This window comes from Urocitellus parryii, chromosome 11 (assembly GCF_045843805.1).
Source record: "Urocitellus parryii isolate mUroPar1 chromosome 11, mUroPar1.hap1, whole genome shotgun sequence".
Lineage (NCBI taxonomy): Eukaryota > Metazoa > Chordata > Mammalia > Rodentia > Sciuridae > Urocitellus > Urocitellus parryii.
This window is the reverse complement of record NC_135541.1, coordinates 27863498-27891092: the sequence shown is the minus strand read 5'-3', so window position 1 is coordinate 27891092 and position 27595 is coordinate 27863498. Positions and strand designations below refer to the sequence as shown.

Sequence of the window (27595 nt, the reverse complement as noted above, 5' to 3'; positions counted from 1 at the left end):
TGGAGCATGACTAGGTGTTCTTGGACATCCCTGGCTTTCCCTCTGGGCTGCCCGTGTTGCCCCGTCCCTATAGCCCTCTTCTCCTTGACCATCAGCCCTGTGTTTTTCCAGAAGACAGGCCTGCCCTTGCCTGCTGAAAGCAATTTTCTCACGTGAGGGCCTCTAGTGTAATGTTTCTTAGGAGACAATTCTCTTTCCCTGACTCTCTAGCACCTTCCATCTGTACCTTGCACAGCAGGATGTGATGCAGCAGTAAGCAGCCTCCCTGTGGGCCGATTCCAATGGGGCTGTCTTGCTACCACCCAGGAAGTGTCAGCACACCACAGAAGGGCAGGTTCCTTCCAGGGCAGGAAGTGACTCTTAGCACCCCAGAATTCCAAACTCCTCTCCTATGCCCAGGAGCCCACAAGCGGGCCAGCTGCTGTAGTGACTAAATGGATGTTCTGGTTTCCAAGGTGGGGTAGGGAGATTCAGCCTCCCAGTCACCCTCAGGGAGTCAGCTGAAGGGAGACAGTGTAAAGGAGGTGCAGTCTCCGGAGAAACCAGCTGAGAACACTCCAAGGCTTCTGGCCTCCCCTTGAATCAGCAAGTAAACAAACGTGAAGGACTCTTCAGGTTCTCCACCCTTTTTCTGGAACCACAAGCTCATTATCTTCCCAAACCTGAATGGCCATTCAACACTCTTCCCCTCCTTCCCCTTATTACCTGAGAGGAGAAATCCCAGGCCTGGCCCAGGCCACCTTCAAGGCTCCCTTTATGAACTGACATGGCAGGGAAGAGCTAGCCTTGGGAGGAGTGGTGTGTGTGCTAGGGAGGAGGGTCTCCCAGGTGAGATGGTGAGGTGAAGATGACAATGAAAACAGCAGCCACCACTTTATTGCACATCTCTCCCGAGCCCAGTCCTTCCATTCATGACAACATTTAATTCTCACAAACAGTGGCAACCTGACCTCTAGAAAAGGCCAGAGAGACTAAGTTGCTTGCTGAGTCTCCCAGCTATTAGGTGCCTGGGTTGGGGGTTGGAAGGATTTCAATCCAGGCTGGTCTTATTCTGGAGCCCCTGTTCCTTCTGCTTTGCCACCAGTCATTCTTCTTGATGAGCGGTCACTGGTGCAGTCTCTGGGGTGGACAACAATCACCCTGTAGAAACCCTTGACGGGTATTGCCGGGCAAGGCTAGAGATGAGGGGTGTTGGAAACAGGGATCCCAGATGTTTCTCTCCCTAGAGAACTCAGACCCGGATAGGCAGAGTGACAGTCATCGGACACAAACATGCAGTTCCAAGGAGGCACACGTTAACCTGTAATGTGGAATGTGAGTACATGTGGGCTCCTAATCACATATCACATACCCAGAGAAGGGCTGATGTGGCCCTGAGACATACACACGTTCACACATAAGCATACACATGCATGTCCTGGCACAGTTCTGGAGACGCTGAGACAGGTCCTGGGAAGGAGGGTTCTGGCTCTATCAGATGAGGCTGGCGATGCTGGAGGTGGTTTCATGACGCTGGCCAGAAGACAACTGTCCTGAGATGCTGAAGATGCTGCTATTGCCACCATGACCACTATGGGTTGAGGGAGCAGCTGCACGGGTAGCAGGGCAGTGTCCACTCACGCCCACCTGATATAACAGCAAGCCCAGCAGCAAGAGCGAGCCCAAGGCAGCCAGGGCAATCCCCACAGACAGCATGGCGGCCAGTGGCCGAGCAGGAGCCGGGGCGGCAGCCAGTCCAGCCAGGGTTAGGCCGGTGACCAGCAGCACGAGACCACTGAGCAGCACCACCAGGGCATCGACCCCTCCACCGCTGCGCAGCAGGGCCACGTGGTGGGCCTGGCGTATACAGTTCATGTCCTGCACAGCTGAGCTCATCAGCTGCTTCACCAGAACCAGCAGGGCCAGTAGGCAGAGCACAGTGCCTGTTGCTAGGCGCCACTCACCAGAGCGGCTGCTGGTGGAGGACAGCAGGGCCACGCCACCTGCCCCACAGCCTGCCACAAGGCCCACAGCGACGCTGAAGCACAGCAAGGAGCGTCTTGGCTGCTGGGACCACCACAGTTCCACCTGCTCTGCCAGCATGTCGGGGGGCAGCCCCCGGCCCAAAGGGGCTTGAGCTGGTTCAGACATGGCTTAGTCAGGCAGGTCAGGGCAGAAGGTCAGCGTCAGGGATCAGGGGGTGCAGATCATGGCCTGGTGCCCCTACCACCTGCTTGGCAGTCGCAGGCCCAGAGTCTTGTTCCTCTCTCAGCCCAGGCTATGGTCATCATCACCTGCAGGGGAAGGATCTCGATGTTACCTCCCATCCACCCAGCTCTCATGGTCTCACCTGGGAGCCTTGGGGACGAGCCCTGAGTATCCTCCCCTGTGTCCTCTGGAATCCCCTTTGGGAAAGCCCCCTCCCCAGCACTGCCCCTTGGGGAAGCCTCTACAGTGACCCCAGGAGAGTTCCCCCTCCTCCCAGGATACCCCCACACCCTTCCAGGAAATCCCCTTGCCCAGCCCCTGACCTCTCTGGCTCTGGCTCTCTCAGTCGCCTGTCCCATCCTGGCTGGCCGAGGGAGCTGGTGCCACAGTGGACGATGGGACGAACAGCTAGAGATAAAGCCTCATTCAGGATCCAGACTCACATGGCCTCAGCTGTCACCGCTGGTTCCTGGGGGGGAGTTGTGGGGAGGGGGGCTGATGACTTAACTCTTCTGGGACCAGCGGCCTGACTCTGTAACTTCTCTCTTAGAGATGAGTCTCCTCTTTCTCTGTGGGTCAGAATCTGGCCCCTAATACCCTCCTTCCAGGCCTATCTCATCTCACAGCCTGACTGGCAGGAAAAGACTTTGGTTCCCAAATTTCCATCTCCAACCAGGATCTTCCTCCCAAGTCAAGTGTCATTGTGATGTCCCATTGTCATCTCTGATGCAACAGGTCCCAACCCAAACCGGTCATCTTACCCCAAACCTGCTTCTCTTCTGTGTTCCCAACTTCAGGATTGCATCACACCTCTCAGCCAGGGGGGCTGGTCTCCCTCTGTCACACCCAGTCCACCAGTCAGGCAGTCTATCTATTCTGTTCCTACAGTAGCCCCCCTGTGCCTGCCTCTTCAGCCCTGACCCCCAATGAGCTTTCTGCCGTCCCACTCTTCTCCACTTTCACCCACACCCCACCCATGTCATCCTCCTTCATGGTTTCTTTTAAAGTGCTGAGGAAAAAGAAAGGCTCTGGACTTGAACCCCAGTCCAGCCCTCTCCACCATGGAAACACCGGGAGGGACCTAACAGTGGTTACTCATTTAACCTGTCCTCTAGGGGACAGCCAGCGTGACTCACACAGGGCAAAAATAAAGCAGGTGCAGTCCCTGCCCTCAAGGAGCCCAGTTTGCCACAAACATCAGAAATATCCTGTTGGCATGCTAGGCGTTGGGTGTGCTTGGTCAGACAGGGCCCTCTGCACCCAGGAGAGATGATGGGGAGAGTCAGGGGGCCCCATGAGCTCGGCTCTTAGAGCTTCAGTCTCCTTATCTAAAAAGCAAGGACAGTGACATTTGTCTTAAGGGATGGAAGGGAGTCATTTGACATCTTCCTTTCAGAATTCCAGTGGGGCCTGGAGTCTGCATAGAGGCTGAAGCATGCTTTTTGGAAAAGTGAATCCGATGTTACCCCTCTGATTCCAGATAGGACGGAGCATAGGTCCTGGATTGTTCCAGATATGATAACATGACTGTGCAGGGGTACACCCTGAGGAAGTATGCAGGCTCCACGACCCCTCCGCTGGGGCTACCAGGCACGGGGAAGTGGGCGTGGCAGATACTCATGCCCCCAAGGGAGGTGGGGGAGGGGCCGTGGGCGGGGCATGGACTCTGTCCCAGCATTCCCTTGGGTTGTGACTCGCTGGTCTGAAAGTACAGGCACAGGTGTATCGGGTCAGCGGGCCCCAGGCTGGGGGTGGGGTGGAGGATCTCAGAGCGAGAGCTAGTGGGAGAAGGTGGGGGCGGAGCGGGTGGGGAGACTGTGGGGCACTCACGAGAACCTGGACGTGCTGGATCCGATTTGAGCAGGCAGGGCCGGGCAGGTGGGGCGCTCTAGCTCCGTTTCCGGGGAGGCACTTCACCTGCCTAACCTGCACTCAGGTGAGCCTGGAGGGAGGGGGATTAACAGGTGTTGTTTACAGGGCAGGGCCTAAGCCGACTGGCTGACGTGGCAGCGCTCCTTCTGCTGGGCCGAGGCATTCTTGGGAAGGGAGGGGATTTTGTCGGCTGCTCTTGGGGCTCGGAACACAATTCGCTGCGGGAGGAATGTTGTCTATCTGCCCCAGAGCCTGGGCCGCAACCCAACCCCCACTCCAGATTTACCTCGGAACCTACCTCCAACTCCAGCTGCACTTGCAAACCCTATCTAGAACCCCTCACCCTCAGCCGCAGCCCTTTTCTACACCCAACTGCTCATCTGGCCTGAAACTAACTCCTAATTTCAACCCAGATTCTGATCTTAGATCCCAGACCCCAACCCTACCCTCAGCCCCAACCTTGACTCCTGTTCCTGAGTCTAGCTCCCTGAAACCCAACTCCAACTTCAAATCCCAGCACCAGGATCCCCTAACCCAGCCCAGGACCTCAGTCCCTTGACCCTCCCAGGCTGGACCCCCACAAACCCTTTGCTTATTTTCCTCTAGTCTCAAATGCCAGGCAGAAGCAGGCCTGCTGCACCCAGCCTTTCCTGCTGGGGAGGCCTGGAGGAGGAGTAAAAGCCTTTCAAGTGGGAAAGGGAGATCCCAGAATAAACATTTGACAATAAATGCCATACCGCCTTCCAGTCAGGATGAGTGTCAGTCAGTTCTGTAGGCTCTGCCCTCCACCCTGCCCTTTGCATTTTGAACTCAAGTTCCTTCCACCTGGAATATTTACCACTCCCCAGACGCAGTCTGGTTTACTCAGATTCTTCAGCTGAGATGTCACTTCCTCCAGGGAGCCCTCCCCAACCTAAGGCTGGCTTAGGTGCACGCATGGCCTCTGTGCTTCCCCACAACTCTCTTACTGCAGTGGGCCTAATGCCCTTTATTTACTTTCCTCTAACCCCCCCCCCCCCACACACACACACACTAGATATGTGGCCCCTAGAGAGTACAGGGATGGTGCCTGTCTTGCTAATTGTCATGCCCTAGTAGCCAGCGCTCAGCCTGCACAGGGGAAGCAGTCAATATTTGTTGAATGATTGACTGAATAAATAAAGTGTGAACTGACCAGTGTAGAGGTTTTGAGGAGGGAGCATGTGAGAGGAAACTGGAAGGACAAGTTTGGCTCAGGCTTGGTTTAGGACGAGGTCTTTAATTCCAAGGGAGGCATTTGGCCTGGGCAGAGTGCCCATGGAGGGTCTGAAGGGTGACAGGGACATAGTTGATATTCTTTTTCTCCTTCTTTGAATTAAATACAGGGGTACTCTATCACTGAACTATACCTCCAGCCCTTTTTATTTTTTTGAGACAGGATCTCACTAAGTTGGTAAGGCTGGCCTCAAACTTGTGATCCTCTTGCTTCAGCCTCTCAAGTCACCAGGATGACAGGCATGTGCCACCACACCTGGCAGGGTTCTGCTTCTAATCAGCTAATCTGGCACCACACACCCGTGCTCTGGAGTGGCAAATGGGTGACTGGTTGGGGGGGGGGTGCAGGCTGTTATTTATCTTTGGAACTAGATCTTTTAAGGCCCCTTCTTTCTTTCTGATGTAAATGGAATAGAAAGAAAAACAAAGTCAAAATGATCTTTTCATTATCAGTTTGCAAAATAATTGCACCTGAGCTGTTTGTATTTCTCTTTGCTTTGCTCTGTGGAGATAGCTGGAGGCTGTCATAACTCCAGGACGACACATCTGTAGATGCACACCTTGAGCATCTAAGTAATTAAAATGTTCCCAATAACATGTTTCAAAAGAAACAGGTGTAATTCACACATTAAAATGAATATATTTTAATTCCCAAATTAAATATACAAGTTACAAATGAGCTATTTGACAATCTTTTTATTTTGTACAAAGTCTTGAAAATTTTACACCCACAGTGCATCAGTTCAGATTGGCTACATTTCAAATGCCCAATTGCCACATTTGGCTTGTGGTTATGTCCTCACTGGGGGCCACAGCTCTAGATGTTCGTCTTCTGAAGAAAAGCTTGGGGCAAGCTGAGCACTGTGGGGCAGACCGGATGTGGGGGCAATGATGTTTTAGGTGTTCATTTTGCCACTTTGCAAAATATTATAAAGTTGTCCCTTTAGAATAAAGGGGCTCATGGGAGCAGAGGGCCTGGCAGGATTTGCCAGCTGTGGATTCCTCTTTTTTTTGTATGGTCTTGGGAATTGAACCCAGGGCCTTGTCAATGCAAGGCAAACACTCTACCAACTGAGCTATATCCTCAGCCCTGTGGCCTCCTCTTACACACATCAGACATTTATCATCTGGGTCCCAAGGAGGGTACAGTCCCAGGCAGACCCACTGTCTAGCAGCTCCAGGCAGAGCTGAGGTAGTAGACTGATAAGATTTAACCTCCCTTTCTTCTGGGAGTTTGAAGTGGGAGGGCGTAAAAGCTTCCTCAGTTTAAACATTGACCAGGCACATCTTTGTTCTAGTCCTGGGTCTTGTCAAATGACTTGCAGTTAAAGTGGACAGGCAGGTTCTGTACAGGGATGTTGCCCTCAAAGTGGAGGTTGTGGGGACAGCTCAGATGGGCAGTAATGAAGATCAGGAGGAGGAGGTGGTGGCAGTGAGTGTGCTGGGGAAAGTGTGCATTCCATCTGTCCTCAGGAGCATTAGAAGATGAAGGGTGGGAGTGCTGGGAGGGGAAGGGAGAGCTGGGGGCCATTTCCTGCTTCTGCCATGTTCCCACCTCACATTCTGCTCACCCTGGAAGCCAGAGTGATCCTATTGTTAGGTAGAGCAGGTAATGTCACTGCCTCTGACCCTCCAGGTTCTTAAGGCCCTCTCTGACCTAGTTCCTGTTACCTCAGAGCCTCTGCACAGGCTGTTCCCTCTGCCTGTAATGCCTTTCTCCCATGTGGCTCCCTCCCTCAATTTCAGGCCACCCTAAAATTCCAGTCTCCCCCAATATTTCCGATTCCCCCCACCTTGATTTCTTTGTTTCCCCTTTAGCATTCTTTTGTACACTGTATTTTTTTTTTTTTTTTGTCTGTCTGGAGTATTTTCTGCCTCACTGGGGGCCACCACAATCTAAATGTCGCCAAAAAAGGATTTTTCTTCATTGACTACTATATTCTCAGGAATAGAAATAGGCCTGGTATATCTTGCATGTGCGATAAATGTTTATTGAATGAATAACTGAGTAGTGGAAAGTATACTGGTTTTGGAACTAGATCAATCTTGAAGATTCCAGTCCCAGCTCTAGATGTTTAACATTAGTAAAACTGCTTACCCTTTTGTGGGTCTCAGTGTCTTCATTTGTAAAATGGGGTCATTAGTGTTTAATCTAATCCTAAGGAGGATTAAATACTGTAATTCATCCACTGAGCAAACATTTACTGTACCTCTTGTCTGGACTAGGTAGAGTGCAGGTGCAGGAGACACAGGAATGGGCTAATAAGGCTAGGAGAATAAGGGACATATAGCACAGGGAAGCCATGTGGCTCACGTAACTGGCACCAGGTAACTGGGGCTTCAGTGGCTCTAGGTAACTGGCCCCAAACTTTGCAGGCTGATGGTTCCCTGTTATAGACATCTTTTGAGGTATAAGTCCCACTCACAATAATCGTTCTCTTTGCAGGAAAGAACCCTGGCAATCAGGATTATATTTTGTGACTCAGTCCTCTGACTATAGGTGATTAGGTAGAGGTAAGCTCCCAACTCAAGCTAGGTCCCAAAGATTCCCTTGTGGAAATTTAAAGTTGGACTGGGGATTTTGTTTCAGCCTGGGGACTTCTTATCCATTCATCTATTATTCTTCTATTCTCATTCATCTATTAATGAGAGATGCTAAAATACTCTTCTGCCAGCTGAATTGGCAATGAAAAGCTGGTCTGGACAGAGAGGCAAGGACAAGAAAGGGAGAGGGGTTGCACCAATGTTCCAAGTCCTGGCTCAGGTTCTTCTTGAGATTTAGGTGCTACATTGCCAAGAGAGTCCATGACACACACCAGGAGTCAAATAATAAATTCTCTTTTTGTGCTTAAGTTGGCTAGTTTGTTTCTGTTACTTTTGGCAAAAGAAGGGCACCCACAACTCCTCTGTTCATTCAGAACTAGAATCTTCTAGTCCTAATTTTAATAATACGTACTACACACAGTATGTGCCTAGAAAGTTGCAGTATATCCTCACTGCCCCTGCCAAATCCCATCATGCGACACTACCTGAGCAATAAATATAAATTCCTGAATACAACTGGCCATAGTATGTGATCAGCAACTGCTGCTGCCCAGCAGGATTATTTCTTTCTAAATCTGTTCTCCTGCTCAGCTCAGCTGGGGTGAGTTGGATTGCCTCTCAGATTTATGTTCATGTTCAAACATAAGCAGGCCTTGGAGCTCCTGATAGATCCTGGGGCGCTATCCCAACAGAGCTCAGGGAAAAGTGAACCCCACTCCTGGTCCTGAAATGCCATTTCTCTCATTCCAGATTTAGAACAGTGATTTTTCAGAGGGTCCCCCCTGGGTGCACAGATATTCCCAGGTCCTTCATTACTCCTAAGTCACCTCCTGGAAACAGCTGGCCAAGCTTTGCATAAGAAGCAGTGGGGAAAGTAGATGTTGATATTCGGCCCTCCCATAGGGTGGGGTCTTTGGTTCTGAGAGAACAGGACTGCACAGAGGCTCATCTGGGCCGCTCACACTGTCTGGCCATACCTCTGAAGGAGGGGGAGGGGGTCAAGTGGATATCTGAGGGGGGTGGGTAGAGAGAGAAATTCTGGAGGTTTCTGGAGAGAGCTCAAGAATCAACTGCAACTAGATGAGCATGAGTTGAGTCCATGTGCTAATATCTAGTCACTTAGGTGACCAGTGGGGCCTGGATGGCTGCTGCAGGAGGGGGTGACTTTTAGATCAACTCCATCAATGAGGGGCTGAAAAGAAGTTGGCCCCAGTGGGGGGAGTGCTTCCAGCCTCCCCATGAAGTCAGGACAGACAAAGTGGAAGGAGGTCTGAGATGCAATATCCAGAAGACCAGGGCCAGTAAGTCAGCTTAGGAAAACTGTAGACAGAATGTAGAAAGCAAAACAAAATTGCACCTCTGGCCCCAGATTCACTAGCAAGACACTGTGTTCATCAGTATGCAGCAAAGAATTCGCCCTGCTGACTTGCTGGCCAAGGTGCCATGTTCTTCTAGGGTGGGACTCTTCCTTGGCCTGGACTTCCTCCTCCTCCTCCTCCTCTCCAGCTGAAGAGCAGCCAGGTTTAAGTTAGGCTCAGCTTGGTCTTCAGCTCCTTTTCCTTCTGGTTCAGCCTCTCTGGGAGTCACATTCACATCACCTTCACCACCTAGTCTGTAGTGTATTTCTTGGGTGCTTCTCCAGAGCACCATGTAAGAGCACGAAGCCCTGGAGTCTTCTGGGCAGATGGGACTACCGTCCTGGCTCTGCATGTCTGATCAGGTGTAGTAAATTTACTCTTTCTTGGTTTTGATTTCCTCATTCATGAGCTGAGGTCCATCTTGTGAGTAAAAGGTGAATGTCTTTGACTCTTAAGATGTTTTTCAGTTGAAGCATCCATCACTTGAATATCAACACATCCTAGCCACAGTGGTTTTCCTCTGCATTTTTCTTCTTCCCAGGTCATGCTTCTTCCCCCTCAGCTTTCCGATTCCTTTCGTTAGAAGAGTTCTCTTGTCTGTTTCCTCTCTGCCATCATCTTGGTCCAAGCCACTGGACACCCACAATCTCCTCCTAACCGGCCCCCACCTCCTCTATTGGGTTCTCTTAATCAACCCCACCCAGACACCCAAGTGAATTTTAGATGCAGGCATAGCTCTTGCTCTGGTGGAACTTTCCTAGCAGGAGAGTTTAAATACTAAATGGACAGGGTATTGTGAGGGTCATGAAGGAAAACAGTATGATGGGTGTAATTTATATGGGAGGGGCCAAGGACTGACTTTCTTTTCTTTCTTCTTCTTTGGTACCAGGGATTAAAGCCAGGGTGCTTAACCAGTCATATCCCTAGCCCTTTTTTTGAGACAGGGTCTCACCAAGATGCTTAGGGCCTTGCTAAGTTGCTGAGGCTGGCCTCACAGTTGCGATCCTCCTGCCTCAGCATCCTGAGTCACTGGGATTACAGGCATGCACCACCATGCCTAGCAGGGACTGACTTCCTGAGGAAATGACATTTAAGCTAAGATCTGAAGGAGGTATGGGGGCAAGAGCATTTCAGGCAGAGAAACAGTATGTACAAAGATAAAAAGGCATGAAGACCTTGGCTCGTTCGAGGAACTGAAAGAAGGCCAGTGTAGCAAAACCCTGGAAAGCAAGAGGCCAAGCAGCAGCCAAGCACTGGCCTCTGGCCTCCAGTCCATATCTTTTACTTGCTTTTGAGGACCTGAAAGTTCTGGCTCCGCTGACCCACTTCATATCTCATTTTAACACAGTTTTCTTCGGTAAAGATAAAGCCAAGATGCTTCTTTGGAATAGAGAAGTCTGAGTCCCTGAAGAGCCCAGCTACCTGGTATGATAGTGTAATGGGCCATCATCTTTGTGGCTGAACTTTTCTTGGGGGTGTATACATTTTTTCCTGCTCTTGGGATCTGTTCTCCCAGGCAGTGGATGGCGTGCTAGCGGGCACACTGGTATGGAGGAGATGAGCTGGCTGTTGTGATAGGGGCAGGGGAGGGTGAGGAGGTGGTCACTAAAGTACTTTGCTTCTTGGCCTCTGTCATGTCCCTTCTGTCTGCTGCCCCCACCACCTTCAGGAGAGCCTTGCTAAACAGGACAGCTAAGTCTCAGCTCTAGCCTTGAAAACTAACCCAAGAGCAGTGCCAAGAGTCAGTAAAGCAGACTGAGAAGGTGATAAGCCTTGGAGACAACAGGCAGAAGGGGTCAGGAGGGCCTGTGGGCCTAGGTAGGTTATCTGGGCATTAGAGGGGTGTCTGGCCTCTGCAGGAAGAAGCAGGGGCTCTTGGGTTATATTCCTTTACTCTCTAGGACAGAAAGAAGTATCTTTCCTGGTACCTGTGTGTGGCTGAGTCTCCCAGGATGGGGCCCAGAAGCATTGCTAGAGGAAGAAGTACCTCTCAGAAATGGAGGTGCTGGGAAGGGCACTGCAGAAGATAAGTCTAGAGCGACGTGGAGATCAGAAAAAGGAGGGTGGAGCTCTGCTTGTGGTCCTAAGAACAAGGTATGCGTGTCACATCTCTAGCAGTCAGAGAAATGCAAATCAAAACCACCCTAAGATACCATCTCACTCCAGTAAGATTGGCAACCACTATGAAGTCAAACAACAACAAGTGCTGGCAAGGATGTGGGGAAAAGGGTACACTTGTACATTGCTGGTGGGACTGCAAATTGGTGCGGCCAATTTGGAAAGCAGTATGGAGATTCCTGGGAAAGCTGGGAATGGATCCACCATTTGACCCAGCTATTGCCCTTCTCAGACTATTCCCTGAAGACCTTAAAAGAGCATACTACAGGGATACTGCCACATCGATGTTCATAGCAGCACAATTCACAATAGCTAGACTGTGGAACCAACCCAGATACCCTTCAATAGATGAATGGATAAAAAAAATGTGGCATTTATACACCATGGAATATTGCGAAGCACTAAAAAATGACAAAATCATGGAATTTGCAGGGAAATGGATGGCACTAGAGCAGATTATGCTTAGTGAAGCTAGCCAATCCCTAAAAAACAAATACCAAATGTCTTCTTTGATATAATGAGAGCAACTATGAACAGAGCAGGGAGGAAGAGCAGGAAGAAAAGATTAACATTAAACAGAGATATGAGATGGGAGGGAAAGGGAGAGAAAAGGGAAATTGCATGGAAATGAAGGGAGACCCTCATTGCTATACAAAATTACATATAAGAGGTTGTGAAGGGAATGGGAAAATAAACAAGGAGAGAAATGAATTACAGTAGATGGGGTAGAGAGAGAAGATGGGAGGGAAGGGGAGGGGGGATTGTAGGGGATAGGAAAGGTAGCAGAATACAACAGTTACTAATAGGGCATTATGTAAAATTGTGGATGTGTAACCGATGTGATTCTGCAATCTGTATTTGGGGTAAAAATTGGGAGTTCATAACCCACTTCAATCTAATGTATGAAATATGTCAAGAGCTTTATAATGTTATGAACAACCAATAAAAAAAAACTTGAAAACAAACAAACAAAAAAAAGGTATGTGTGTCATGCAAGATGGGAGTCCCTGTAAATTTGCAAGTTTGTTCTTTTACTCTCATATTTTCCGTCACCTTTACACATACAAAAATTACCAGAAAGCCTCATGACACTGCATCATGGAGAAGAAAACGTAGGAGGTGTTATCTGGTCCTGACGTCATTGGCAAAGAAAGGAGGGAAGCAATGAGCAGAGTCACCTACGAAAGAAACAGGCTGCCCTGTCCTCAGGCCTCAGGTGTCAGGAAGCCAGTCCCAAGCCCACTGCGATGTCCATGGTGCCAGGCAGCCCTGTGCCTGAAGACACAAGCAGCAGTGGCTTTGGACAACCCCCCAGTCCTCGGCTCCTCTCTTTCCCTCACCTGCCCTGGCCCCTTAGCTAAGCAGAAGTTGGACAAAGTTGTAAGCAAACACCTTTATTCTGACTGTATCCCCAGTTCCCAGGGCAAGAGAAAGGTGGGGTGGGTCAGTGTTGCAGGGACTGCCCGGACCCCTGCGTGAATCTGGCCTGGGGACAGACATGTGGTACTTGTGGCTCTAACTGGAGCTGGCTCATGCGAAGAATCACTTGCTCATCATATTGACATCTGAATCAGGCATGGAAGGAAGCCGAATTCCAGCAATAGTGTGGAACCCTGGGACCTGTTCTTGTTCTTGAATCTGGTCTCTGAGCCGCCGGATTTCTAGCCGTTGCATTTCGATGATTCTGTTGGTTTCTTCTTGCTCCTTCAGCCTCCTGATGGGAGAGACGCGGGGCAAGTCCCTGCTGGGGACTGTAAAGAACAGGGAAGGGCAAATGTGGCCTGTTTATTGGACTACTGTGGCCTCTGCCCTCCCTTCATCCCTCCTCACACATTCACTGGGTACCTGTTGTGGGGGTGCCACTCAGTCCCAGGGGTATGGAGAAAAATAAGCCCCTTCATTGTCTGGCAGAGAGACATACTTCCAAAAGGTGAATACCAGTGACCCAGCCCAGTCTCTCCCCTGGGCCCCCCATGCACCTGTACTGAGATCCTGGCCAGTGAGACTGCTCTTTGTCCCATTCCCCATGCCTCAGGCAGGATGGCACTCTCCTCTGGACTAGCTGGCTTCCATGCCACCAGCCCTCCTCCTCACGTAATCCCCTGCTCCCTCCTGTGTGGTCATGCACTCACGGTCCCTGAGGGCTTTCCTCACCCCCACTCAAAGTCTTCCTCCTTGTTTCAGGTTCTGCCATTTGTCTTGGGCAACGTTAGTGTTCACAAAAGTCCATGACTCATCCCATTCCCATGTCAGCACCTCCTTCTGTGTGGCCTCCCCTCTCTCCTCACCACCCAGGATTCTAAATTTCACCCCAGCGTGCTGTTCTCTGGCCACAACCTCTCTTCCTGCTGCTCAAGACTCAGGCTCTTTGATTCCACCTTTTAAATCACCACATGGGCTCCTTTGATACGAGCACCCCCTTCCGTGGCTAGTTAGACCCATTGAGTTTCTTCTTCTCTTTCCTCGACAGCAGTCTCAGTATTCTAGTCTCAGTATTCCTTCTGTTTCAGTGCCCTGCCTGGAGTGGTACCCCCTTTCTCCACAGAAAAGTCTTAACTGGCTTTCTCCAGAAATCTTCACCATGGCTGATTTTAGGACAGTCAGCAAAAGAGTCTCTGCAAAAGAGTTCAATGTCGATAAACTTCCAATTTTCGTGTTGCTCTGTTTTACTTGGCCACTGGCCGGGAAGAAATCAGCACTCCAGGTGCTGGACACCCCCTTACTAGTTTTTCACAAACATGTATCTAGTATAGTAGTTTGTAGAAATATGTAAACAAGGCCTTTGGCCTTGAGCTGAGCTTCACAGAGATGTCTACATTTCTAATATAAGAGAAGTTACCAATTGGGCTCCATGGTAACAGCTGGCAGGGGGAGGAAAGGGGAGAAAAATCTCTCCCCTTCTCAGGTGTTGTCCTTGAAGGGTTAACCTGCCCAGAACAGTGGAAGAAAAAGCTGCTTTTATGTGAACTTCTGCAGACTGTGAACTTCTGAGCCCCTCCCCTTATATGCTGGGTATAAAACTCTGAAATTACGTGAACTCAGGGTTCAGGAGATTGATTACAGCAAAAGCTGTTCCTCTGAACCTGGCTGCAGCCAAATAAAACTGTTTCCTGCTATCTTTGGTGCCTTGCTTCATCTGTCCCCACAACATGCCCAGTCCAAATCTGAGGTAACCAACCTTTCAGCGTCTCCATGTCTACATCTGTGTGTTACTGGAACAAGTAGCATGTAAGGCTGAAATGCTTGGTCTCCAAACACTGAGGGGCTTCATAGTCAGCAAACTCTCCATTCCCCACAGCCGCATGTCTGACCTTTGAGTCCAACTTCTCCCTCACTCTTAATAAATGACACTGCTACCTGTCTCCAGTTCCCTGAAACTGTCTGCAACTCCTTGACCCTAGTCAAATATCTCTCAGTGGAAAAGGGGTCTCTCCTTTCCACTACCCACCCTTCCCTGTACATCTGGAGGAAAACTAGAACAGATATTGGAGGCAAAGGAAGAGAGAATTTCAAAGAGGAAGTGGTTTGCAGTGGCCAGTGGCCACACTTGCCTTGGGCCTCTGATTGGTCTAATGGGGACAACATTCAAACAGCACCTAACTTCCAAAAGTTTGGGCCATTCTCTCTCTGCCTTTGTTCCTTGAACACTCTTCTGCAATCTCTTTGTCCTCCTCACCCTCCATATATTTTTTACCATGCATTATATTATACATAATGGTGGGATTTGTTGTTTTGTATTTGTTTATGATATAATAATATAATTGGCCAATATCTTTTCCTGGTACTTCCCCTTTCCCTCCCCTCTTTCCTCCCTCTGGTCCCGTTCCTTTATTATACTGATCTCCCTTGGATTTTCATGAACCCCTCACCCGTCAACCTTTCTTTTTCCTTCTTCCTCTCTACCTTCCACACATATGAGAGAAAACATACAACCATTGACCTTCCGAGTTTGGATTATTTTGCTTAACATGTTTTCAAGTTCCATCCATTTTCCTGCAGATGACATAATTTCACATAATTTCATTCTTTTTTATGGCTGAATAAAACTCCACTGTGTATATATGCCGTATTTGCTTTTGCTTTTTCTACTTTTTTTTTTTTTTTGTACCAGGGATTGAACTCAGGGGCACTTGACCACTAAACCACATCCCTAGCCCTATTTTGTATTTTATTTAGAGACAAGGTCTCACTGAGGTGCTTAGCACCTTACTTTTGCTGAGGCTGGCTTTGAACTCGTGATCTGCCTTCCTCAGCCTCCCCAGCCACTGGGATTTCAGGCATGTGTCATTGCACCTAGCCTTTCATCCATTTATGAATACCAATCTCTAGATTCTTAATCTTTTAGTATTCCTTTTTTCCCCCTTAGATTTTGGCTTTACATTTTACCTCCGCTACTGGTTGCTCCTGGAACCATCCCCTCAGCCAAGTGGTGCCCTAGGCCTGGGGCCCTGGGAGAGCAGAGCTCCTGAGGAAGGTACAACCCACACAGGCCTAGAAGTCCATCCACAGGCTCAGGTCTGCATTGGTCAGCTGTGCCTTGTTTCTGCTTAGCTCTCACCTGTTCCTTCAGCTACTAACATAGTCTGTGCCCTCTACCATCAGCCAATACACAGCTATTTACCTCGTCATCATCTGGTTTCCTAGGGGGATCTGACCTGTTTATGAAGTCACAGTCCTAGAGGTACTCAGTGGAATGAGTTTGGAAATGTCCCAGCACTTGGAATTCTCTCTGCCCTGCCAGGAGCAGCACTGATTACACCAGCATCTCCCATATATGCTTCTGCAGGTGGCACAAGTAGCATTAGGGCTCTTCTGGCTGCCCCCAACTGTGAGTGGATGGACCTCAGAGACTGGGCAGTGGTATGCCCTGTACTGGCAGGCTCCTCCCACACACGAGGGGACGGGGAGCAGATACAACTGCAGGGCAGCTCAGGGCTGCGTGGAGCTGCAGGCTGGAGGCTCACCTCCAGGAGCTGTCATTTTGTAACATGACCCACAAATGTTCCCAGAAGTGTACTCATTTCCTGGGGGACCAGCTCACTTGGAAGATGGCCCAGTGGACCCAATGTGGTGCTTCTGCTTTGTTTCCTGGTCTGTCTCCCCTCTGATCTGTGTCTCAAGGGCACAGGTTTGTTTTTCCTGTTCTTTCTTTCACTCCCACCATTCTCTTCCCTTTGACATTGACCAACCTGCTCACATACCGTGTTTCAGTCTTACAGGGGGCCCTTTGATGGTTCTTCCAGGAGCTGTGCCAGCGTAAGCCTCCTGGCCCCCATGGCTGTGTGAGGCCAGTTCTCTCCATGTGACCCACTCTCCTGTCTCTCCTCAGATCCCAGTCTCCTCGTCCCTTGCCCAGAATCTGTCATCTTCCAGACCTGGTCAGTCTTCTTCTCTGCATCCTTCCCACATGCTTCCTTGGATAGATTCAAGTCTGATTTTAATTAATTCATTTAAACTTTTTTTTATAGTATTGGGTATCAAACCTAGGACCTTGTATACATGCTAGTCAAACACTGTACTACTGAACTACATTCCTAGCCCAGATTCGGATTATTTTAAGTAATGGAAAATAAGAATGTGATTGCTAATACATCAGGGTTCAGTTTTACCTTTTTTTTTTTCACTTTGTATCATGTTTTCTTTCTTCCTTGTTAAAATGCTGTTTTCAAATTTAATATTTTTTCCCTTTATTGGTTTGTAAGGTTTTCCCTACTTCCTTCTCTTTCTTCTTCCAGTTTTTATCCTAGTTACTCTAAAAAGTTTAATGTGCATTTTTAACATGAGTCCAAAGTAGATCAATATCATTAACCTCTTGTAAAATAACAAAGACTTAGAATGATTTAGCTCTGAGCCCTACTGGTTTTTATGCCAATACCCAGTGTTTTAGATGATGATGATGATGATGATGATGATGATGATGATGATGATTATCATTATTACTGTTGACACCAGGGATTAAATCCAGGGGTGCTTAACCACTTGAGCCACATCTCCAGGCTTTTTATAAAAAATATTTTTTAGTTATACATGGATATATCTTTATTTTGTTTATTCATTTTTATGTGGTGCAGAGGATCAAACCCAGTGCCTCACATGTGGCTAGGCAAGCGCTCTCTGCTACTGAGCCACAACCCCAGCCCATCATCCCCAGCCATTTTTTGTATTTAATTTAGATACAGGGTCTCACTGAGTTGCTTAGGGTCTCACTAAATTGCTGAGACTGGCTTTGAACTCACAATCCTCCTGCCTCAGCCTCCCAAGTCCCTGGGATTACAGGGTGTGCACCACTGTGTCCGTTAGTTCTATATTAATATTTTAAGACACAATTTAGACATTGCTTTTAGTACTTTGTAAAGTTAATTTTTTTATTCTATATATTTGCATTCTTTATTCATTGTTTCTTATATTCAGACTTTCTTCAGGAATAGTTTTTCTTACTAATACATATTCTTTAGAAATTCCTTTAAAGAGGTTTTGTTGGTGACAAATTCTGTTTTTGTCAGGAAAAAAAAAATCTTTTCTTTTGGCCTCTTTTTCTATTTTGTGGTGCTAGGGATTGAATCCAGGATCTCACACATGTTGGGTAAATCATGTACCAATGAGCTACATCCCAGCCCTTCTTTTGGCACCATTTTTAAGGAGATAATTTCATTGGACAATTGTTACCCTTCTACACTTTGAAGATACTGTGTCACTTATTCTGGGTTTTACTGTTGCTATTAGGATGTCAAGTGCCAATTGAGTTGTCCTTCTTTTGTGTGCAGTCTACCTCTTCTCTCTGGCTGCTTTTAACATCTTGTTTCTAGTGTTCTGCAGTTTAGATGTAGTTTTCTTTTTAATTATCCTGCTTGGGCTCCATTGGGATTCCTGGATCTTCTGACTGGCATCTTTCATCCATTCTGAAAGACTCTCAGCTCTTCCTTATGGTAATGTTGCCTTTTTTTCTTTCTTTCTTTCTTTTACTTCAATTATATATAAATTAAATCATTCTATTCTATCTTTTTTTTTTTTTGTCTTTTACTATATCTTCGTCTCTCTGGGCTATAATTCCAGCAACTTTTTTTCTTTCTTTTAATTTACAAATTCTCCCTTTAGAAATGTCTAATCTATTGTTCAATCTGTTCACTGACTTTCTAGTTACAATTATTATAGCTTTCGTTTCTGGAAGTATTTGTGTTTTTAAAAATATGCCTATACACATTTGGGAGACTCTTGCTTTTTTACCTTTTCAAATTCCTCTTTTATTTCTTTATACATATTAAACATTACCATTTTATAATTCTACCATTCACCGTCTTAGTTGGTTTTATTGTGTAGTTTGACATTTTTGTGGCTTTTCATGTATTTAGTGATTTGGGGTTGTGAGCTCCTGTTCCTTGGAAATGTTATCTATGGGAATTCATAGTTTGGATTTAAAATGTACTCTTCCAGAAAGAATTTGTATTGGCTTCTGCTTGGGATTTGGGACCTGCCAGCATGGAATCTTTTAAATGAAAATTTCAGCTACAGTTGCTTTGAACCAGAAATTGACTGGACTTAAACCTGAGCATGGGCTTTTGATTAGAGATTCTCAGGGAAAGACTTTTTTTTTTTCTTTTATTCATCCAGAGCCAAGGCTGACAGATACTTATTTTACCCATCTCCCTATGCAAGGCAGCTTTCCCCCTCTAGTTTAGTTTCCTAATTCATTCTATATAATTTATACTCCCCCCCTCCCTTTAGAACTGGGGATTTACCCAGAGGCCTTCTAACACTGAACCACACTCCTGTCCTTTTAATTTTATTTGGAGACAGGGTCTCACCAAGTTGTTCCGGCTAACCTCTAATTTAGGACCTTCCCACCTCAGCCTCCCAAGCTGCTGGGATTATAGGTGTGGAGCTACCACTTCTTGCTCTCTTTCATTTTTAAAAAGATGGGTCTTCAGGGTGCTGGAAGTGTAGCTCAGTGGTAGAGTGCTTGCTTAGCATGTATGAGGCCCTGGTTTTTATTCCTGATACTGGGGGAAACAAAAAGATATACTTGAAGTAGAAAATTGGAAGGCAAACATGCTTTTCCTAATGATATATTTTCTTAATTTGGTAATTATTATTTTCACAATATAGGCCATAATTTGGAGTGTATTAGCTCTTCACTGGTTATTACAGCAGTATCTCCCATAATATGCTTCTCCATTCCTCAAACCTCAGAGGCAAGTGTTTCAATTACTTTAGTTGATTCTTTTGGTTTCTACCTTTTACACTCTGCTTTGATAAATATGCTTATACTGCTTCTTTGATTTATTATTTTCAGGTATTATCTATTTGTCTTCCCACTAGGAGACAAGAGAATTTCTCTTTTCTTCAGCACCCTCCCCTATTCCAGGCATGCTTGCTATTCTCCCATACCCCCAATTTTGGGTGAATTAATAGAATTTATGTTACCATGATTTATGTAACTGCTGGTCGCAGCTGAGCCATGTAGTATACAATGATTCATTTTCCTTTTCAATATAATAATTTGCTTTCCCTAGAGTTAATTATTTTGTTTTTTTTATTTGCTTGATTTTATAGGTACATGCTGCTAATTCAGTCCCAGTTCTCTAGCTGTTGTGTAAATGTCCTCTCACTAGGTATTTAGACATTCTATCAACTTCATCAGGTGCCTTCTTACCTGTCCAGTCTTGACTGAGTACTTGCCAGTTCTGTGGTAGAGCTACTACATGGGGCTCTTTGTCCACCATCATTTTGGGGGTTTGTTTTTGCCTCTTTCAAATTCAAATGTCCTGATTCTTGAATCCCATGTCTTTCTTGTTTTACTTCCTCACTTTTTTTTTTCCTGGTACAGAACACCCATTAGTAGCTTCCTGAGACCCCTGAACATCTGAAAATGTCTTAATTCCACCCTCTCCCTTGATTGATTGCTTGCCTGGTATGAAGGGTAATATGGATTGTCAACTTGATTGGATTAAGACACTTTTGTATATGTTGATGAGAGTGTTTCCAGAAATTATTGAAAATGTGGGACAGCAAACTAAGGAGGACAGACCAACCCCAAATATGGACTGTACAGCCCAATGGGACAGAAGGGCAGAGAAAAAGGGAAATCAACTTGGACACAGGCACCATTTTCTCTCTCTCGGAGGGTGCTTGGACTGACCAGTAACTCGCCAGGGCATTCCCAGGCCTCAGGTCCTAGACTGGGCTGCATCATTGGTCCCTCTTCTGAGCTCTAGCTTCTTGGACTGAACAGCTACTGGCTTATCCAGTTCTTTAGTGTGTAGACAGCCATTATAGAACTCCACGGTTTCTGACCCTGTAAGCCAAACTAATAAATCCCCTTTTATAAGTCAGTCAGTCTGTCTGTCTATCTATCCATCTAATCTCCTGTCTGTCTGTCTATCTATTATCTATCTATCTATCTATCTATCTATCTATCTATCTATCTATCTATCTATCTATCTAATCTCCTGTGTTTCTGTTCCTTTGCAGAACCTGACTAATACAAATGGGTATAGAATTCTGCACTGGAAATCATTTTCCTTTGGAAGATTAAAAGCCCTGGTCCATGTCTTCTGGCTTCCAGCTAGCTTCTAACTTCTAGCTATTGCTGAGAAGTCCAATGCAATTGAGATTTGTTATTATTGTTTGATAGTTTTAGATCTTTTAATACCAAAGGCTAAATGAAGAAGCCCTTTTTTCCACTGTGATACATGGATGATTAAAAAATTTTAAAAATTATATGCTGTATAATTTTCATATATGCTCAAGTTTGGATCAGGAATGTCCCTCAAAGGCCCCTGTGTTGAAGTCTTGGTCTTTGACCTGTGGTGCTATTGGGGGGTGGTGGAAACACTGGGAGATGGGCCCTTGTGGGAGAAAGGTAGGTTATTGGGGGCATGTTCGTAAAGGAGAAAATGGGACCTTGGCACCTTCCTTTCCCTCTGCTTCCTAGCTGCCATGGGGTAAACAGGCCTCTGCTACCATGTACGTCCACTCATGGCATACTGTGTCACCACAGGTTCAAAGCAACAGGGCCAAATGACCATAGACTGAAACCTGTGGAACTATGAATCAAAAGAAACCTTTTCTCCTTTAAGTTGATTATCTCAGGTGTTTTGTCATAGTGGTAGGAAGCTGACCAACATAACAAAAAGTTTACCATCTTAAATATACAGTTCTGTAGCTTTCAGTACATTCACACTGTTGTACAATTACCACCCAAATCTCCATCCATCTTCATATAAGCCAACTAAAACTTTGTACACATTAAACACTAACTCCCCATTATTCTTTATTCCCCAGTCCCTAGAAACCATCATTCTATTTTTCTTTCTTTCTTTTTTTTTTTTTTTTTTTTGGTACTGGGGATTGAACTCAGGGGCACTTGACCACTGAGCCATATCCCCAGCCAGCCCTATTTTGTATTTTATGTAGAGAACAGGGTTCTCACTGAGTTGCTTAGGGCCTCACTAAGTTGCTGAGGCTGGCTCTGAACTCATGATCCTCCTGCTTCTGCCTCCCGAGCTGCTGGGATTACAGATATATACCACTGTGCTCGGCTTCGTTCTACTTTTATGTCTATAAATTTGACTATTCCAGGAACATAATTTAAATGGAATTATGTATGCACTGTTTGTCCTTCTGTGATTTGATTATTTCACTTAGCGGAATGTCTTCAGGGTTTATCCAGGTTATATCATGTGTCAAAATAAATGTGCTTGCCAGGCACAATGGTGCACACCTGTAATCCCTGCAGTTCATGAGGTTGAGACAGGAGGATTGCGAGTTCAAAGCCAGTCTCAGCAACAGCAAGATGCTAAGCAACTCAGTGAGACCCTGTCTCTAAATAAAACATAAAATAGAGCTGGGGATGTGGCTCAGGGGTCGAGTGCCCCTGAGTTCAATCCCCAGTACCAAATCATCATCATCATCACCATCATCACCACCACCATCATCATCATCATCATCATCATCCCTGGTACCAAAAATAAATAAATAATAAATAAATACATAAAATGTGCTCAAGATGACATCACTTCCATTTGTCTTAAGTCCTGGTGTTGTGTGTTTGACAAGCAGCAGCCAGTTGTGATGACAGATGATAGAGCCAAATAACTATCAAATTTGTTGATATTTTTCCATTTATAAACCATCCTTAAAGAGAATCATATACGGGTCACACCATTCTCACATAGTCCAGGAGACCGACCATGCCACCTAGATTCATGTTTTCACCAATAAAGAACTGGTAGTTTTTAAAATTAGCAAGGATGTGCTTGATTTGTTCTGTAGCCCCTGTCTGAAAAGGTTTTACTATCTGGTGATCTCGGTTCTATAAGTTTGCCTTTGATTGATTTCATGTAATCTTTGATGTATTTCTTGTATGTTTCTTTTGTGAAGCTGGTTTCCTGCAAATGATGGTTCATGACAATATCAACATCAGTGATTACCGTGCTATCCATACCTTTGCCCTTGGGTCTTTCAGCTGAGGCATTTCCACCAATCAGCGAGTCATCAATGTTACCCTCGGTCCTACTGACCATCTTGCCCTCCAGCTCCAGGAACAACCTGTCCATGATCTCCTGGATCTTGTAAATGTCGGAGAACATCTCATAATGGCTGATGAGGTCCGGGTAGATAATCATGATGGCGACTGGAGGGCGGCACTAGCTTAGCAGGAGCCTGGAGATCAGAGCTGAGGGCCTGGGATGGTGGGGGTGGCAGGGCAGGGTGGGGGTGGAGGGGGCGTGCAGTGGGAAGAGCTGGTGGAAAAAGTGGATTTTTCTGTTTCTGCAAAAAAAGTCATTGAAATTTTGATAGGGATGGCGTTGAGTCTGTAGATCACTTTGGGTAGTATTGACATCTTTGACAACATTAAGTCTTCCAGTCCATGAACATGGAAAATCTTTTCATTTATTGATGCTTTCTTTAATTTCTTTCAGCAATGTTTTGTAGTTTTAAGTCTTTTGACTCCTTAAGTTTATTCCTTAGGGTTTTTTGTTTTGTTTTGATACTAGGAATTTAATCCAGAGGTGCTTAACCACTGAGCCATATCCCCAATCCTTTTTATTTTTTGAGACAGGGTCTCACTAAATTGCTTAAGGCCTTGCTAAGTTGCTGAGGCTCCTCTTGAACTTGCTAGCCTCTTTCCTCAGCCTCCCAAGTTGCTAGAATTAAAGGCATGTGCCACCATACCCAGCAATGAAATTGATTCCTTAATTTTCAGCTTGTTCACTGTTAGTGTATAAAGAATACAATTGCTTTTGTACATTGATTTTGTATCCTATAATTAGGATTTAAAAAAATTTTTTTTGTTTGTAGATGGATTCAATACCTTTATTTTATTTATTTACTTTTATGTGGTGCTGAGGCTCAAACCCAGTGCCTCATACATGCTAGGCAAGCGCTCTATCACTGAGCCACAACCGCATCCCTGTAATTGGGATTTTTGATTCTCTATATGCAATCTCTCTCTATCCCGCCCTTGGAAGTTTGGAGGAGTTTTTTCTTTGTACTTTTTCGATCTGAGATTTCATGATCATAGACTTGATGTGGGTACTTGTAGCCATTATATTGGATACTAGGTACATCTAAGAGCTTCTTAGATTTTTTTCTCCTGTTTTCAGCCCTATCTTCATCTGTACTTCCAGAGATATCTGCTACTGATAATTCCTGAGATTTCTGAGGGTTTTGTGGTTTATATTAGGTTCCCCTGTCCTCCCCTCCCCCACGTTTACCATTTCTGGTTTAGGATTTAGGCTTCTTGGGTCTATTTAATCAGTTCCCAGCTCTCAAAATTTTGTCTCTTACTCCCTTTGTGTTCTCCTTTTTTCTTATGGTTTATTTGTGCCATTTTAGTTTATTTTAAAGTAGCCATCTTTAGTAACTGAAAAGCAGGTGTGTCTTTTAGATCTGTTAGTTGATTGTCATGTGTATGAAAATTTAATATAAATGTTTAAATTTAATATAAACTTTTATATTATATTATTTAATATAATATTATTATATTAAATAAGAGAAATTTAACAATTTCTCTTACTCAGATAAAGAATTCTTAAATACAACTGAACTGGCCAATTTCCTTCCTTTTTTTTTCTTTTTTGTAGTTGTAGATGGACATAATGACTTTATTTTATTAATTTATTTTTTCTGTGGTGCTGAGGGTCGAACCCAGTGCCTCATGCATGCTAGGCAAGCGCTCTACCACTAAACTACAGCCCCAGCCCCCCAATTTCTTATATGACTTGAGAATGTATATTTTGAGCTGACTTGTCTTGGTGGGCCATTCAAAATCAGAGGTCAGACGTAGGCATTCCATGATCATGGTGCACAATACAAATGAATGCTGCTCGAGTAAAACCTTTCAGCTACTTCCCCCCAGTGATAATATTGTAAATACCTACCATACATGAGACAACTGACATTTTCCCTAATCCATAGCCATGGGATGTTTCAGTTTATCCAGGTCTCTAAGTTTTATTCCTGAACACAAACCACCACAAATGAAATACTTGAACTATGCTGGATTACTTTTCATAGATAAACCTTATACCTATGGATGTATCCGTTGTCCTTATGTAGATACCTAAAGAATGTTTCTTTATTGCCTGAAATGTCTATACTTTTTCCATCCACTGTTATGCAGCATTCCGTTCAAAAAGATCCATGTGGTAAATTTCTCATAGAATTTGGTGTCTGGCAAAGGCTTGTTTCTCCAGGAAAAAAACTTCCTTTTGCTATACAAGGAGAACTATTTAAATAATAATATTTTCTTATTTCCCCTTTTATCTTGGCTATTAGTAATTCAGAGGCACCTGGAGTTATAACTAACTCATCGATTATTTCTTTTGTAATCATTCCTCTCCCCCTTTAATAGTTTCTCATCTTTTGGTCTTCATTTTAATTGTACAGATCCACAATCCCTTGACCACAATTCTAAAATGCAGAAAGATTTAAAAAAGGAATGCTTTTTTAAATTCATGAAGCTTAGGGTGAATATTCATATATCACTACATAATACTAAAACATTTAATTTTTAGGGCACTACCCTGCACCCCTTTAAGGACATTACATAACATGTAGTATGCTCTCTCTAAAGCCTGAAAGATTCTCAATTCCAAATTGTAGCTAACTTGGGATTTCAGACAAGAGATGTGGACATGTGAGTGTTTGAATGTAGGATGATCCTCACATATCTTTTGGAGTGCAAGCATGTGGCATGGAGAAGTTCTCAGAGGGCCATAGTGGATGTGACCTAATACAAGAGGAAGCTAAAGAGAGACCTGCTTATGGTTGCCATTGGTCCCTTCATCCCAATGCCCATCTCCCTAGCCACTGATGACATTACCTGTCTCTTGATCTTCTTGTGTTCGGATTTTTTTGGACAGTTTCAGAGCAGCTTCAAGGTCATAAACTTGAGAGCGGGTGTACTTCAGTTCCCTACGGAGTTCATTAATTTCCTTGATTAAGGAAACATTTTCCTTTAGAAAAGAAGGAACAAGAGTGAATATGTATGAATGAGTGACTGTTGGACACAAGGCATGGGATTGAGGGGGTGGGAATGGACAGTGTTGGTCTGGACCCAGGTTAACTCTCTGGATCTCTCTTGGGGTGTGAGTATATTTGGCTTTCTCATTGTTCAGCCTCTCAAGGTAATAGCTAACTTACTTTCAGGTGAGCTCAGCACTATTCCCATCCATCTGAGCTCTTTTGAACAGCATCAATGTTTTCCTAAGTACTTTTTATACAACTTTAATGTATTTAAGCATCATAATAACCCTATGGCTAGATTCTATTACAATCATACTTTTTTGGGGGGAGTGCAGAGATTGGACCCAGGGTCTCACACACACTAAGCACACTATGTCCAGCCCCTATGATCACAATTTTATAGAAGAGGAACCTCAGGCACAGAGGTTGTGTAACTTAACAAGTGGCTGAGTAAGGATTCTAAGCCTAGTGGTCTGGTTCCAGAGCTCTTAAATACTGAGCTGCCCTTTATTCATTTTTTCCCATTCATTTGTTGAATCTACATTTATGGAGCATCTGCTATGTCCCTCGGAATGCAGACTTCGGAAATAAAGCATGATCCCTGTCCTCAACATCATTCTATTTAGTAACACAGAAAAATAATCTGATAATTAACATCAGCTGTATCCACTGGAAATTCACTTCTCTTGTTTGTGTTTGACAAATATCCATCCATCCCGCCCCCCACATCCACTCATCCATCCATCTCCATCCAATACCTTATAGTGAATACCCATCATGCACCAGCCACTGTGATGATCATGGCATTTTCAAAGTGAGACCTGGCCTCTGCTCTTGGTGGGGGATATGGGCCCATTTTAGCACGGAGCCACCTTGCTAAGGTGGAGGATAGGTCACAGAGGAAAGGCACTTAGTCAAGCCTGAATAGCGAATGGATTGCTAGCAACTGACCCCTGAGCTGAGGCTTAAAGGAGGTTCTCAAGAGAGGGTAAAGGGTGTCCCAGAGAACTGGAATAATAGGAGTCAGGACAGAGAAGTGTGAAACAGTTGACATAGGGGGACGGTAGCAGTTCTATATCACTATGAGATGGAAGAGGGAAGTAGAAGAGAGTGTGAATGAAATTTACTACAGGCCAGCTGCTGGGGTGCTGTGTGCTGGGACCAGATAGTCTCTTCTCCTTTTCCCACACTTCAAGCTTCTACCTTCCATTTCATATTTAGCATAGGGGCCCCAGGTGGCACTAAGGAGGAGGCCCCACGGGTCCAGAGAGACTCACGGCTTTGTTCCTAGGGCCCCTGGCCTCAGAATTCAGCTTGCCTATCATAGAGCCCCACCTAGGACTGTGAATAAATCATCTGAGCATCTTGTTAAATGAAGCTGCTGTTTGGTGGGTCTTGGGTGGGGCCTGAGAGTCTGCATTTTTAACCAGCTCCCAAGGGATGTTGCTGTGGCATGTCTGCAGGCCACACTTTGACTAGCAAAGTCTTGCAGGTCAAATCTACATGAAATGGGCCTTGTCCAGGAATAAACTTGGGGCACAGTCTTAGAAGTGGGGAGTATGGGTCAGGGCTGGGCAGATCTCAGGCACCCTTCTCACTGATTTGTGCTAGATAAGCCCTTCTCTGCTAAGGGTATGGGCCCCCTCAAGCCAGGAAAGAGCTGGGACTGCTGAAGATATCCCAGATTCCTTCCCTCCAGAGACTCTTCCTTTAAAAATAGATCTAGACTTTTAGAAGCTCAATATATCACTTACTTTCAGTTTTTCTCACTAAAAAAGATTCCCTCGTTCTTG

General features: G+C 45.6%; 3 protein-coding genes across 3 annotated transcripts in view; all 3 read right to left on the bottom strand.

Annotated features, from left to right (window-relative positions):
• Positions 1-1473: 1473 nt before the first annotated feature.
• Tmem125 (transmembrane protein 125) lies at positions 1474-2130 on the bottom strand. The gene has a single exon (XM_026397674.1). The coding sequence runs from the start codon at positions 2128-2130 to the stop codon at positions 1474-1476; it is 657 nt and encodes a 218-aa protein (XP_026253459.1).
• Positions 2131-12875: 10745 nt separating this feature from the next.
• Positions 12876-27595, bottom strand: part of Cfap57 (cilia and flagella associated protein 57) — a 69837-nt gene continuing 55117 nt past the window's right edge. The window contains exons 21-22 of the mRNA XM_026397759.2: positions 25660-25792; positions 12876-13084 (exon numbers count right to left, since the gene is read on the bottom strand). Coding sequence (XP_026253544.1) covers positions 12876-13084; positions 25660-25792 — 342 coding nt within the window. The remainder of the gene's footprint in view (positions 13085-25659; positions 25793-27595) is intronic.
• LOC113189086 (translationally-controlled tumor protein-like) lies at positions 22574-22957 on the bottom strand. Its single transcript, XM_077803708.1, has one exon. It carries the CDS (start codon positions 22955-22957, stop codon positions 22574-22576), a length of 384 nt encoding a protein of 127 aa, XP_077659834.1.

Bases quoted from the DNA above. Each gene is read 5' to 3' on its own strand.
- LOC113189086 (XM_077803708.1), bottom strand. From the start codon at position 22,957: ATGATTATCTACCCGGACCTCATCAGCCATTATGAGATGTTCTCCGAC.
- Tmem125 (XM_026397674.1), bottom strand. From the start codon at position 2,130: ATGTCTGAACCAGCTCAAGCCCCTTTGGGCCGGGGGCTGCCCCCCGAC.